This window comes from Genypterus blacodes, unplaced genomic scaffold (assembly GCF_046128005.1).
Source record: "Genypterus blacodes isolate CSIRO-AG114 ecotype Tasmania unplaced genomic scaffold, CSIRO-AGI_Gbla_v1 ptg000240l_1, whole genome shotgun sequence".
NCBI lineage: Eukaryota > Metazoa > Chordata > Actinopteri > Ophidiiformes > Ophidiidae > Genypterus > Genypterus blacodes.
The window spans coordinates 767,932-783,072 of record NW_027467038.1 but is presented as its reverse complement, the minus strand read 5'-3'; the positions used below and the strand labels follow the sequence as shown (position 1 = coordinate 783,072).

Genomic DNA, 15,141 nt, shown 5'->3' with positions numbered 1-15,141 from the left:
CCTCCGCACAGAGACGAGCTGTGAATCAGACGGGGTCTGAGGCGACACAGTGCCAGACCCGATCACCAGCTGGCTTTAAGACCACATTGTTGAATGAATAAAGGAAATGAAGACGAGGAGCAGGAGCAGATCTCAGCGTGTCGACTCAGCTGGCAGCCCAAACAGCTTCATGCTCCTTTCATTATAGCCCTGCCTTTACACAGTGTGATGTGCAAAACACACACGCACACACACACACACACACAGCAAGCATAACTTTGTCTAATCATTGAGGTTAAAAGTGAGCTGAGTTTTATATCTGTGTGTGTGTGTGTGTGCGTGTGCGTGTTTGTGTGTGGGTGTGTCCTTGGATCCTTTTAACGAGTCGTGTCGTCTTTTCATCGTATCTTTGCTGACGTGGAAGAAGAAGTCATTTCTGTTTTCTTCAGTATATGTAAGGAGAAGTTAGGGGCCGTGGTGAAAGTGTGGCTCTTACCTGCAGCTGATAAGTGAATCTGTGTAGGGTTCAGATTGAGCGTCCTTGTAGCGTTTGTCACGATACAGAACAGGAGGTCATTTTGTGTGCAGCTCCTTTATCAGTCTGTGTTCAGACGCTCAGCTCTGTTTGATCGAGACAAGCAGACAAAGAGACGACACAGATGAATAATGCAGCTGAAGGGACGACGGACGTGACGACACGCTGCCAATCACGTCTCAGCTCAGACCGGAGGAGCTGGATTCATCCCACGTGCCGTCTCTCCTGGTGTTTCCCTCTGTGAGACTTTAGGGTGAAGTCCTAAACACACATACGTTCTTATGTTGAATGCCAACATGCGACACGGTCACACTGTCTCACACACACGGGGTTTGAGACGAAGGAGGTTGAGAGAAGGAAGGGAAGAGAGGAGGAAAGGAAGCGGAGGGCAAACACTGTGCAGACTGGTGCTTCAGTGGAGAGACGATGGAGTCGAGAGCGCCGGCCTTCATGGTCTTTGTCGCTTCGTCTGCCTTTGTGTTTTTAATTGTCTGCTCATCGATCTATCTCACCGTCCTGAAATCCATTTTTGTTGACTTAACATCAAGTGAACGGCAAGAACCTCTCTCTCTCGCTCTCTCTCTCGCTCTCTTTCTCTCTCTCTACCTCCTCCCTCTCTCTCTCTCCTCCCTGTCTGCAGGGTATGAAATAGCTTATTGATCACTCCGTCCCATCTCGCCCGTGCGTCTATTAACCGATCTATCAGACGGCGTGGAATCCCACCGCGTGTTTACTTTACGGCGGCGCCTTATTTCACTTCCTGCACGGCTCATTTGTTCCATTTTCATTTACTTAAAGCAAACTCTGGCTAAGCACTTTCCCTGGCAGCGTGCGGCTTCAGAGACAGAGCGTCCCACTCTCTCCGCCTGCACGCCGCTCTGCCGTGCTTTAGCTAATGAACAGTGGAGCTTTTCTGCAGCATGATCATTAAACTGCATGTAATTAGCAGTAATTGAACGTGGGAGAGGAGACGAGCGGAGGAGAAGTGGAGAGGTGGTGGAGGATGAAGTGGCTGTCTGCTCCGGAGAGGAGGAACTTCAGCCGTGATTGTGTTGATCATTGTGACGAAGCCAGAGTGAGAGATGAGGGTGGAGAATCAAGAGGAGAGGAAGAAGCTGGGGAGGGATGGAGGATGAGGAGGAAGGAAAACAAAGAAAGCCGGAGAGGAAAATGAGGAAGAAACGAGGACAAAGACATCAATTCACTGTGAGCTGGAGTTTTTAGAGCGCCGTGTTGGAGCAAAGAATGGAGCAGCGGGGATCCACAGAGCAGTACGGATCCACAGAGCAGCAGGGATCGCTCTATGTGAAGGTAGCGTCAGGTTCATGCAGAGCGACCTCTCGTCCAGTCTGACCTGATCTGTAAACTGAAGAAGTCAGGAGGAGGAGAGCCACAGATTCTGATCATTTAAAGCCATTAACCCCACAGCAGAGGTGTGTGTGTGTGTGTGTGTGTGTGTGTGTGTGTGTGTGTGTGGGCCTTCTATTAATTTAGCTGTGTCAACTCCTCTCCAGCAGCCTCTTCTGTCAGCATTCATCAAGCTCCAGACGCTTCTTCTCCCTCCTCATGCATATGCAAACACCCCCCCCCCCCCCCCCCCCCCCCCTCCAGCCAATCAAAACACCATTCTCTCACTCACACACACACACACACACACACACACACACACGGGCGCGGATTACTCACCGTAGGAAGGATTATAGTTCAAAGCTGTCTCACAAACCCGCCGCCGCCACATATCACATGACAGAGAGTTTGCTCCCAGACACTTTGTACCTACGTGAGCACACACACACACACACACACACACACACACAGCGCTGTACTCTACACTTAAAATCTGATTTGAATGCGAATGGCCTGTGAGGTAAATTCTTTAAACCCTCTTTTATCCAACGGTGTCCAACATCTGTGTTTACAAGGTTTACACCTCACATTCACCCTGTGTGTGTGTGTGTGTGTCATCATCATCACACACACACACACACGCACACACACACATACACACACTGGCCCGCTCAGTTTCCAGTAGTCTGTTTAGAGTCGCTAACAAGGATTCTGTTCACGCTTCACACATTTCAGTCCGCGGGAGAATTATGATCTACCGTGTCACTAAATATTCAGTCCAATACGGTGGCTCAAGTAGGTTAGTGTGTGTGTGTGTGTTTGGGTGAGCTGTGATTTATTCTGATCCATGCCAGTGGGGGTTGGAAGCCAAACACAGCATGAAATTGCAACCCGTTAGCTAGCTGGTGAATGTTGCGTTCACACGCCGCAGCACACGTGGGGATTCACACGCACGGCGCTGAAACACGACTCATCCCTGCAAACACAGCAAAGAACCTGCAGCACCGCTCAAGATCACATTCTGTCAATATGGAATCAGTTCATGGCTCTTTAGTCTTCCAACTATTATGTCCTTAAACTGTAAACGCAGGCGGAGATTGATTTTTGTAAAGTTGAGTGCAAGGTGAGAGTGGGATTGAAGCCTGTGTGTGTGTGTGTGTGTGTGTGTGTGTGTGTGTGTGTGTGTGTGTGTGTGTGTGTGTGTGTGTGTGTGTGTGTGTGTGTGTGTGTGTGTGTGTGTGTGTGTGTGTGTGTGTGTGTGTGTGTGTGTGTGACGGAAAGTGGGTTTCCGTTGTAGTGCAGAAACCTTGTAAATCGAGGTTGCCTCTTTTCCCTTTGGCATCAGGACTCCTCTTCCCTTTTTAAAGTTCTGTGATCAGCGGTGAAGCTAAGTGTGTCGCTCTCGCCTCACACACACACACACACACACACACACACACACACACACACACACACACACACACACACACACACACACACACACACACACTCCCTCCTCTCAGCACGTGGAAGCGTTCCTCCTGACAGCTGAGCCATTATTGTATTAAGCAGCGTGAGCGGGTCAATACCTCCTGCAAACAATGCACCGTCTCCTCGGGGCAGCCCGGGCCCGAGGGAGCTGGGATGTTAATGTGGATGTAATGTGTGTGTGATCGGCGATGGCCTGATTAGAGCGAGCGGGCGAGCGAGCTCATAACGGCCTCAGGCTCCAGACTGACCAGGATCCTGTGAGGGGGACGCAGACGCCGGCCACTTTGACTTCCAGGCTCGTTGTTCGTCCTTTTCTCATTGCCTCTTTTCTTTCACTGCTCTGCTTCCTTGTTAGCAGTTCTGGCTCTGTTTGCGTCGCCCTCCTACACACACACACGCCCACACACACTCGCTCACACCGCCTCCTCTCTCTGACTACAGCGCCTTTTGCAGCTTTTGCAGTTCATCCAATCTCCCTGTGCTGTAACATCACCCACCACTCTTCCCGTCCTCGACACTTCCCCTTCCTCGACTCCTCCCCTTCCTCGACTCTTCCCCTTCCTCGACTCTTCCCCTTCCTCCACTCTTCCCCGTCCTCCACTCTTCCCCATCCTCGACTCCTCCCCTTCCTCGACTCCTCCCCTTCCTCGACTCTTCCCCGTCCTCGACTCTTCCCCTTCCTCCACTCTTCCCCATCCTCGACTCCTCCCCTTCCTCGACTCCTCCCCTTCCTCGACTCCTCCCCCTTCCTCCACTCTTCCCCGTCCTCCACTCTTCCCCGTCCTCGACTCTTCCCCGTCCTCGACTCTTCCCCGTCCTCCACTCTTCCCCATCCTCGACTCCTCCCCTTCCTCGACTCCTCCCCTTCCTCGACTCTTCCCCCTCCTCCACTCTTCCCCGTCCTCGACTCTTCCTCTTCCTCCACTCTTCCCCGTCCTCCACTCTTCCCCTTCCTCCACTCTTCCCCTTCCTCCACTCTTCCCCTTCCCCCACTCTTCCCTGTCCTCGACTCTTCCCCTTCCTCCACTCTTCCCCTTCCTCGACTCCTCCCCTTCCTCGACTCTTCCCCGTCCTCGACTCTTCCCCTTCCTCCACTCTTCCCCGTCCTCCACTCTTACCCTTCCTCCACTCTTCCCCTTCCTCCACTCTTCCCCGTCCTCCACTCTTCCCCTTCCCCCACTCTTCCCTGTCCTCGACTCTTCCCCTTCCTCCACTCTTCCCCTTCCTCCACTCTTCCCCGTCCTCGACTCTTCCCCTTCCTTCACTCTTCCCCGTCCTCCACTCTTCCCCCTCCTCCACTCTTCCCCGTCCTCCACTCTTCCCCTTCCTCCACTCTTCCCCTTCCTCAACTCTTCCCCTTCCCCCACTCTTCCCTGTCCTCGACTCTTCCTTTCTGACCCTGGCTTGTCCTTGATGTGAAAGTAAATCGCACCAGGCGGTATCATAACGAGGCGGGGGAGGACGGAGGATCGGTGACGGTGGCGTTCAGCACAATGCTATCGTCGCAGCAAACTCTGGGATTGAAGCTACTTGTCCTTGAAATTTGTGTTTGCAAACTAAACTGACATTAGGTCGTCTAAATCAAACACATTATAAAGATATGAAGAGTCTCCCAGCCTGTGTGAGATTACAGGCAGCCATCAGCCGCTCAGACGCAGAGCTCATTTGTTCCAGCCCGGTCGTTTGTTATCCACGGGAGAGCAGCTTCACAGAGACGCATGAGAGCAACACAGAGCAGAGAAGAAGAGATGCTCTGGACTAGGAAACACATCTGATACACGACAGCAGAAGAAGAAGACCCACTGGATTAGCTTTAATATGCTTTTTATTATTCTCCCTCTTTTCTCTCACTGATGTATTTTACACATTCATGCACTTCTACTTCCCAATGCAGCAGCGACACTGTGCACACTGAATGACAACATGCCTACATTTTGGACGTTTGGGATGTGATCTGCTGCTTGATCATTTATCATGGCGCCAATTCTTAAATGTTGCATCTTTAACAGTATAATCAACACTTCTGTTCTAATCGTACAGAAGCTGTTCCAAACGTGCTCATATCTTTGCTCCTCTCAGCCTCTTTGCTTCCGTTTGCTCGACCCTTCACACAGATGTTATTATCAGCCAATCACAGACACGTCTCCAAAGCAACGCTGCCGCTGGCCCTGCCCGACACGCCAATCAGTCACAAAGCGAAAGGACGTGACGGTGTCGGTCACGGGCGGATTCATGTGCCACCGAGGAGATAAGTGTTGACTCGGCCGTCCTCTGGAGGAGGAGGAGGCAGACGGCGACCTTCACCCGCCCTGCCGCTCCCTGTCGCCTGTAATTGCCTGTCAAGCAGCTCGGGCGCGAGCTTTGACGGAGCGCTCAGCTGCTGTGATCCAGGTGTTTGTGAGGTCAATAGGTGCCTTTCTGATGATGCACTCCGACCTTTGTGCCGCTTTTATCCCAGGATGTGTTTTACCTGAAAGCTTCACATGAGGTGACTGATACATGTGATGTCAGAGAGCCATTCCCATTTAGCCGTGTTGGTTCATACAGGATTAGAACCTATGTGCGCTTACATACAAGGAAATCAGATTTGTATTCTTTAATGCATTTGAACACGCATCTAAAAAGCTACTAACCCTGTGTAAACACTTTACGCTCGAGTCCCCATCAGGGCTGCAGCTCATGAATTCTCACACAAAGTCAAGCAATGAGGACTACAGATCAAATATGCCCGATGATTGTTTAACAGCTAAAAATAAACCACTCAATGTTCATTGGTCTTAAACCAAACGGAGCCTGCAGTCGATCGACAGAAAGGGCAAACGGAACAGAAGACACCTGGGGGGAATAAAGCCCAGACAGACAGACAGGCAAGCAGGACACACTGTCAAGGTACTGAACGGATGCTCTGTGGCGCTCTGATAACGCTCTAGTGATGCTCTGGTCTGGCGTTCTGCAAGAAGCACAGCTGGGGAACATGTATCTGCTGCTGTGTGTTTGAGAGGATCAGCTCCCGTCTGTCTCACACTTTGCTTATACCAGAGTCCAGCACAAATGGCGGTGGTCAGAGCGTTCATCTCCTCTCTGCTCTTAGCTTAATGAGCATAAAGTCAATAGATTGCTGTCTTTTTCTTCGGGCACTGAAAGGACGACTGCATCTTAGAGACTGAACATCTCACCTCCAACCCGCTGCACTTCACATTAGAATGTGATCTGTATTCAAATACCTCGCCCAGGTGAGGTTTGTGATGGTTGGTGTGTTGACTCAGAAGGTTCTGTCAGGCTCAGTGTGAATCCCTGCCAGCTGAGACTCACATTCTTCTTCTGAGCCTCTCTGTCCGTATTGGTAGAAGCTCTGACCTCTCTGCCAATCGCTGTCATGATCCTAATGAGGTCTTCTACACCTTTCATACAGACTGTGTGTGTGGATTCTTGCCTTTATCCCTCACTGTCACCACGTCTTCCTGCATCCCTGTGTGTGTGTGTGTGTGTGTGTGTGTTAACGTCACGCTTGTGTTAAGACCGGCGTTGACGGCCGGCGCAGTCATCTGAGCCCCGTCTCATTATCCACAGACAGCCGTCTCTGCACGGCGAGAGCCAGAGAGATGAATTAGCCACCGTGCAGACAGACGGGGAGGTGAGAGCCGGAGTGTAATTAGTTCCTGACTCTTCTGACTCGGGGTGTTAGTGAAAGTCTCATCCTCATATCAAAGAGTATCAAAGGATAGAAGGCTAAGCCGGCACTCAGACACCAGGCGCTGTACCGTCTGGGTGTCGCCCCGCTTTATGGCAGGAGATCAGGACGCCGTCGTGGCCGTACGGCGGGAGGAAATGAGACGGAGGTGGACATGTGCAGGTTAAAGGGGGGAATAATCCCCCTGCTGGCTCTTTAGCCTCTGAGGAGGAGCGACGTCATCCTCATCAGTGTGTGTGTGTGTGAGAGTGTTTCAGCTCTGTGGGGAGGCGACACTTGACCTTTACACAGGGAGCAGGTGAAGAACAGCAGGGTGTGTAAGCAGATATATAAGGGACATGTAAGGAGACACACACACACACACACAGGTTTGCTGTTTCTGAACATGATAATAAGTTACTGCTGTTCTTTCAATGTGTTTATATGAGTGATGACATCATAACACAGCTGATAGAGACATCCTGTCCAGCCAGTGTCCAGCTCTTCACTCTGTCTCTCTCTCTCTCTGTGTGTGTGTCTCCGCTCAGTGCTGGGAGGTGTGGAGTCCCGTGGCGTGCTGAGGAAGATCAGTGACATGCTGGAGGTGATTCTGAAGAGGATGGACAGCCTGTCCAAGCTCGACAACGCCTCCACCACCGACGCACGCCGCCTGGACGAGCTCAGCTCCGCTATCAACAGGTACGAGTGTGTGTGTGTGTGTGTGTGTGTGTGTGTGTGTGTGTGTGTGTGTGTGAGTGAGAGTGTGTTATATGTGTTGCAGAGTCTCACTTCAGTATCATGCATCTCCTCTGTCTGCTCTCTCCTTGGTTACCATCTTCCCCCTGTGTTACTCCCTGCTGCCTTGGCCTCTCTCTCTCTCTCTCTCTCTCTGTCTCTCTCTCTCTCTCTCTGTCTCTCTCTCGCTGTCTCGCTCTCTCTCTCTCTCTCTCTCTCTGTCTCTCATCTTCACCATCATTTCCTCCCTCACGCTGTCACTTGAGGAAATTACCCCCGAATCGCCGCCGCACACTCCCGACCTCCGCTGCTCCCGCTTCCATCAGACTCTTCCTCCCTCCACTCTTCCCCCTTCGCACAAAAACATCCAATTTGGCTTTTTATTCTATCTCTCCCCTTTAAATGTAACATCCATCCCACATCTTCCCATTTTCAAACAGCCAGACTGAACTGGGTGCAGTCGGGGTGATGATGACGATGATGTGCGCTGACAGAAATTCCCCGTCTTCCTCCCCTGAACCTTGTTAAGCGAGGCAGGACGGGCGCCAGAGTTCAGATCTTGCGTGGGGGCATGGGAGCGCGAAGGATGGCCCGATTAATACGATCTGGCATCGGTGTTAAACGCAATCAATGTCTGGTAATGGACTATTTAATGTGGAGGAAGCTATTCTACTCTTAGAGGCCGTCGCCACGGAGACGCTGGGCCAGCCTCCCTGTTGTCAGCGACTCTAACGAGGGTGCGGCGCCGCTCGCTCACGGGATTGATCTCCAGTAACGGCCCAGGTGCAACAGGAAGTCAGCTTTGGGTTTTTTTTAATTGTTATTCAGGGAGTAATTAAGGTCAAACACGTACAAGACACAATCGATACAGAACGACTTCTCCTGTTGTAACCATGTGTAGGAACATCTCTCACGCTCTGGACCGGCTGATGGTACACAGGTGTGTGTGTGTGTGAGAATCCAGAAATACACCTGAGAGGAACAAAACCAAAGCCATGTAGTTCAGTTCCAGACATGCAGAGTGTGACGGTTTACACTGAACAGGCAGAGCAAAGGATCGGCTCAGAAGGGGGATTGGAAGCGTATTGACTCTCACACACACACACACAGACATACACACACACACACACACACACACACACACACACACACACACACACACACACACACACACACACAGACGCAGACATGCAACCTTGTCTTGTCTTGATATCGTTGCTCGCATGGCTCACCATTGAGAAGAGACTGTGTGTGTGTGTGTCTGTTTGTGTGTGTGTGTGTGTGTGTGTCGATCTTTATATATGTCATGCATGTGCGTGTGTGTGTGTATGGTTTAGTTCACTTGAGGTACCTCATAATAGAGCCAGGCTGGGCATGAGACCAGGATGCAGAACCACTGACTGAGCACGTAGCCTGCAGGATTAATGGCCAAACACACACACACACACACACACACACACACAGTGACTGTTACAGAAGAACAAGGCCATATTTCTCATCAGTCGTGTGATTTCTGCTCCATCACTCATCTTCCTCTCTTCATGCCTTCATCTCTACATTTCTTCACCACACATTCTTCTCTGCTTCTCGTGTGCTTACACACACACACACACACACAAGTCAGAGCAACATTTTTAGCCTGTGAGTGTAAGATGGTCTGAGTGTGATGGTATGACGTGTGTACAACAATGTGTGTGTGTGACTTTTGCCAGTGATGAGGAGGAAATGGGAAGGGGGAGCTTTGGAAAAACATATCAAGAATACAGGCCAGCAACACACGCACACACACACTCACACACACACACACACACACACACACACACACACACACACACACACACACACACACACACACACACACACACACACACACACACACACACACACACGCGCGCGCTAACACACTGGGTAGTAGTCTCATTCCTGCGTGAGCCTCATTGGTGCTGACACACTCCTGTGTAGCAGTGGATGGGACTTGATGTCTGAAGACTCAGCCTGCCATTCGCCCACGGGGCAGCCAGTCGCAAAAAATAATGAGAGCGAAGGGGCGAGAGAGGGGCGAGAGAGGCCGAGAGACAGTGAGGAGCCCTGGAGAAGGAGCGAGATAGAGAGAGAGGGAGTGAAAGGTGAAAGAGGGATGAGGTGTTGATTCAGACCACTTTCCTCTGTGGAGGATGAGAGGGGAGCTGGGTAAGCTTCCCCTCAGGCGGACGCTCTACCAAGATCGCTGCTCTGGTTGGCCTTCACCTCTTCCTCCTCCTTTAAACGCCCGTCTGAGCTCAACTCTGTGCGCTGTTTTCATCCTCTGAGTGCTTTCCCCACATCGCTCCTGAAGCTGAACAGTCACAGTGAAGAATCTGTCACTGTGATCACTGAAGTCGGTCTGACATGAGCGTCAGGGCGGAGATCACTTCAGTGTTGATTGGGGGAGATTTGCATATTCTTATTTTAGTTTATATAATTAATGCACTTTGATTGAGTAAGATTTTCTGTTTTCTATTTTATTTTATCCTATATTTTAAATTTTCTCATATTTTTATTTTATTTTTCAAATGTATTTTCTATTTTCTATTATTAATTATATTTTTCCACTAGATTGAATTTAATTTCTCATTTTTATTTTTCTCATTTTTTTCTCATTCTGTTAGTAGTTGCAGTAAACAATGGTGCAAATGTGTGAGTGTGTGTGTGTGTGTGTGTGTGGGTGAAAATAATGTGTCAAACAAGCAGAATGGAGTGTGATGTTTTAGCGCTGTGTGCTAATGAGGCAGCATGCAGCAAATGGACGACTGCAAGCCACACACACACACACACACACACACACACACACACACACACACACACACACACACACAGGCGATGATCACTTTGTTTGTGATGCAGCCATAATTATCCTAATTAAAGAGCGACAGAGAGAGACTGACGAAAGTGACAAGCTCCTCCATTTGTATCCTTAAAGTCTCTTTAATTTTTGATTCTTTCTCTCTAATCTTCGATAGCTGTCGAGCTGTTCTTCTTCCTCCTCCTCCTCCTCCTCGCCGTCTGCCAGCGTAGATTCTTTCCTTCCCTTCCTCTCTCTCTCCCTGTTTATCTCCTCTTTGCTCGTCCTGGTTTGCAGCAGCAGCAGCCATCAAATATGTATATGAGTGTAGGCTTTCATCACAATCACCTCTTAATGTTTGACTCCAGCTCGCTTTGTTGTCCTGTGTGTGTGTGTGTGTGTGTGTGTGTCCCTCCTTTATGTTCCTCCAGGCTCTATCCTTCCTTATCTCTTTCCTTCCCCTCTCTCTCTCTCTCTCTCTCTCTCTCTCTCTCTCTCTCTCTCTCTCTCTCTCTCTCTCTCTCTCTCTCTCTCTCTCTCTCTCTTCTTTCTTCTCTTTCCTTCCTGTCTCTCTTCTCTTCCTCTCTCTCCCCTCTCGCTCTCTCTGTCTCTCTCTCTCTTATCCTTTTCCTTCCTCTCTCTCTCTCTCCTCTCTTCTCTTTCCTTCCTGTCTCTCTCTCTTCTCTTCCTCTCTCCCCCCTCTCTCTCTCTCTGTCTCTCTCTCTCTCTGTCCCCCCCTGCCGTCCTTACCTGGTCCTTCTCACTCCAGAGGTTAGATAAAGGTCAGGTCTGGTGGCGTCCAGCCTTCACAGTCAGAGGCTCTAATCCCTCCAGAGGGCAGCTGAGCTTTACGCCGCAGCTCTAGACCTTCAGGGTGTTTGTCCAGCGGGTCGTTGCCACGGCAGCTGCCACCCCTCCTCATCTGAGAACCTGTGAACTCTTCACGCAGTAATAATGATACTTCAATCTATCTTTATCACCTCGTGTGGCGCTGACTCATATTAGGAGCTCATAATGAGGCGGAGGATATCAGATCATAAAGAGACGGGAATAACTTTGATGAACTTGTGTTTGCGTTGAGAGGCAGCAGGTGAAGTTATGAGGAGAAGTCACACTCGCTTGATTGTTGAGGCTCATTCCAAATCTGGGTTTTATAGCCGGCGGGAGCTAAATCATTCCTCCAAACAATAACACCACTAGAGAATGAGACTGGAGGTGTTTTAAGAAGGCTTTAATGAATTCTGATGATGGATTCTTCTTCTACTGTTCTACTTTTCTACTTCTACAGCCGATGTGTGTTTCCTGCGTTGTGTTTCCTGCGTCGCACGTTCACTATATTTACTACTGTAAAGTCCAGCGTGAGGTTGATTGACAAGCAGCAAAAAAAAAAGAGGCAAAAGAGATCTGGAAGATGATTGGCAGGAGGCGGTTAATGTCCTCGTGTAGCACCGCCGTGCTGCTGTTTTCCTCCTGTAGTCATAGTTACTTAGGTGGTTATTGCTATTTAAGCTCATTCCTGATTGACACTTTACACAGGCGAGTGTGTGAGCAGTCATAAGACATCTGCTCAGGAATGTGTCAGCTTACAGGATATGACTTAATGGATGAGAGGGGGGGGGGCAGGTTTGTCTCCATATGTTCTAATCTAGCACATCAACATCTACATTAGACTGGGACGCAAACACAAAGACGCAGAAACGTACATGATCTGCTCTGTGTCAGATACACACACACACACACACACACACACACACACACGCGCGCAATTAAAAAAGACATATGGAACTCACATTTACCTGTCCTATTATCTGAATTGTGTGTGTGTGTGTGTGTGTGTGTGTGTGTGTGTGTGTGCAGGTTTCAGCCAGCAGGCCTGGTGGAGAGGATCCAGGCCATAGCCCAGAACGTCTCCAACATGGCCGTCAGAGTGGAACAGATCCTGCAAAACAGCATAGCCCAAGGACGAGGTATGTGTGTGTGTATGTGTGTGTGTGTCCGTGTGCAGGAAGACATCATGGTTCAGAACATTGGAAACCATGGAAACGGAGGGAGGAGTGATACAAAATGTAAAGAAACAACAACAACCGCCACCCTTGAATCTCACATCAAGTGCAACTTTTCAACACGAACCCAAAGCCTCTGAATCCACTCACAGCTGTCAGCCTGCTCTGCTTTTAAAGCCCAATTACTGAATACAGAAGTGTGTGTGTGTGTGTGTGTGTGTGTGTGTGTGTGTGTGTGTGTGTGTGTGTGTGTGTGTGTGTGTGTGTGTGTGTGTGTGTGTGTGTGTGTGTGTGTGTGTGTGCGCGTGTGTGTGCGTGTCACTGGCTGATCTCACTGACGCTAATCACTTTTGGTACCAGACTGAAGACTGATCTCTTCCTCTCTTCCTCTCTCTCGCTCTCTCTCTCTCTCTCTCTCTCTCTCTCTCTTTCTTTCTCTATCTCCGTCTCTTTCTCTCTCTCTCTCTCTCTCTCTCTCTCTCCCCCCCCCCACCCCCCTCTCTCTCTCTCTCCTTCCCTCGTCATATCTTCCACCTCTGCAGAGAGCTGGAGAGATGGGATATAAAATCCTTCTGGTGGTCTCCTCCCACACACACACACACACACACACACACACACACACACACACACCCCACCAAGATATGGTTGCTCAAAGGCACTGGGGCAGCGGTGGGGTGGCGTCTGCAGGCGTGTCTCGGTCCTTGGAGCTCGGATCGTTCCCCCGTTGGTCTCTGTGATATTCTGCTCTTTGCATATTTGAATCAAATCAAACAATTCTGTGTTTGAGTTTGCAAATGAGCTGAAAACATTCAACGCGTACAAATGAACACACACACATACACACACTCACACACACACACAGAGATCTAATCCACATTCTGATCTTCGCCTACGTCTCCCCGCTCCCTCTCCTCTCTTGTGGGTAATGCTCAACTCTTTACGCGGGAATAAATGAGCATTACATCTCCTTTTGTTTTTTCGCACTGCGTCGCCAGGGACAACTGCACACACACACGCCAAAATGAAAACACTGCCACTCGCTCTAATCACTGATGAATTGAAACACTGCTTGCAGACTTTATTATCATCCGGCTCAGTGGCGGCTTATTTATCTCCCGGCCGGGCGTGTGTGAGAAGGAACGAGGGAGGGAAGGAAGAGCGAGACGGAAGACGTGAGGAGAATACACTCTCTCCCCTCTCTCTCCCCCCCTCTCTCCCCTCTCTCTCCCCCCCTCTCTCCCTCCCCCTCTCTCTCTCCCCCCTCCCCTCTCTCCCCCCTTCCCCTCCAGGCTCTTATGTTCCGTCTCACAGGGACACGAGTCGAGTTCTTATCTAGTTAGTTTGACCACAGCGCCAATTGTTGCTACTCTGGTTGTTAAAGTAATCATATTTGTGTGTGTGTGTGTGTGTGTGTGTTTCTCTTTCTCAGTCGATGAGGAGAGAGAAGCCCCAGGGAAGACTTATGAGGAGAAACGTCTCTTTTTCATTAGGCAAATGGAAACGGACAGAATCTAGAGAGGAGGCACATTTGTTGCTCCAGAAAGAGAGAGAGAGAGAGAGAGAGAGAGAGGAACAGAGAGAGAGAGAGGGAGAGAAAGCAAGAGATGGAGAGAAGAACACAGAGGGAAAGGGAGAGAGGGGGAGCGTCTCATAACATAATTCTCAGTTCTCTCTCTCTCTCTGTCTCTCTCTCTCTCTCTCTCCCTTGCTCTCTCTCTCTCTCCCTCCCTCCCACTCCCTCTCTCTCTCTCTCTCTCCTTCTCTCTCTCTCTCCCCCATAAGCACAGAGAGGCAGTTAACCAAGTCAATGGAGCAATTAATGCAGGGAGTGCAGAGCCTAAGTGAGCAGACGTCCTCGCTCGCTCAGCCTCGGGTGGGCGTCCAGCAGAGGGAGACGGGCCTCGCCGCTCTGTGAGCCCCCCCCCCCCTCCCCCCGGTCATGTGTTGTGTGGCAGTAGAGCGACTCTGGGGGCGGATGTTACCAACCTGCAGGGCTTTATGGTTATGTTAAGGGAGGAAGTGTTTATCACCATAAAATTGCCCACAAGCGAGCGAGGGGGGGGGGGGAGACGCTGTAAACCTGAGTGATGGCGTAACCCAGCGACCTCCATCCCCCTCCCCCTGCCCCTCCCCCTCCCCAACAGCGCTTGTGTGGGTCGAGCAGCGTTATGTGAAAACAAGTTGCTTAATGGGAATCAAACCTGAATGATGCGGTCGATCTTTGACATGCACAACGTGTCGCCAAGCGAGACGCCGTGTTACGTGACTCTGGGTTACGTGACTCTGGGTTACGTGACTCTGGGTGATTAAAGTTGGAATTCCGGGAATGTCGCTGGAAAATGATAAACACTTCCATATTCATTACCTGAGGCGAGGCGGCGGAGCAAAGCGTGCAGCTCATGCATACTCGCCGTGTATTATAAAATGGATTCTGATCCCGGTGTGTGTCGTGAGTCTTCTTCTGTGGTGTCTAAAGCAGGAATTAATTAGAAAGACTCCCCCGGGCGGAGGAGAGTTCATTTTCTCCGTGTGTTCCCTGAATAACAAGAGGCCGGGCCGCCGTCGTGCGAGCAGCCGGCTC

General features: G+C 50.3%; 1 protein-coding gene across 1 annotated transcript in view; it reads left to right on the top strand.

Moving 5' to 3' along the window:
• The window catches only part of LOC143016663 (alpha-1,6-mannosylglycoprotein 6-beta-N-acetylglucosaminyltransferase B-like), a 72,104-nt gene that overhangs the window by 12,830 nt on the left and 44,133 nt on the right, over nucleotides 1-15,141 (top strand). The window contains exons 3-4 of the mRNA XM_076171102.1: nucleotides 7,550-7,700; nucleotides 12,415-12,524. Coding sequence (XP_076027217.1) covers nucleotides 7,550-7,700; nucleotides 12,415-12,524 — 261 coding nt within the window. The remainder of the gene's footprint in view (nucleotides 1-7,549; nucleotides 7,701-12,414; nucleotides 12,525-15,141) is intronic.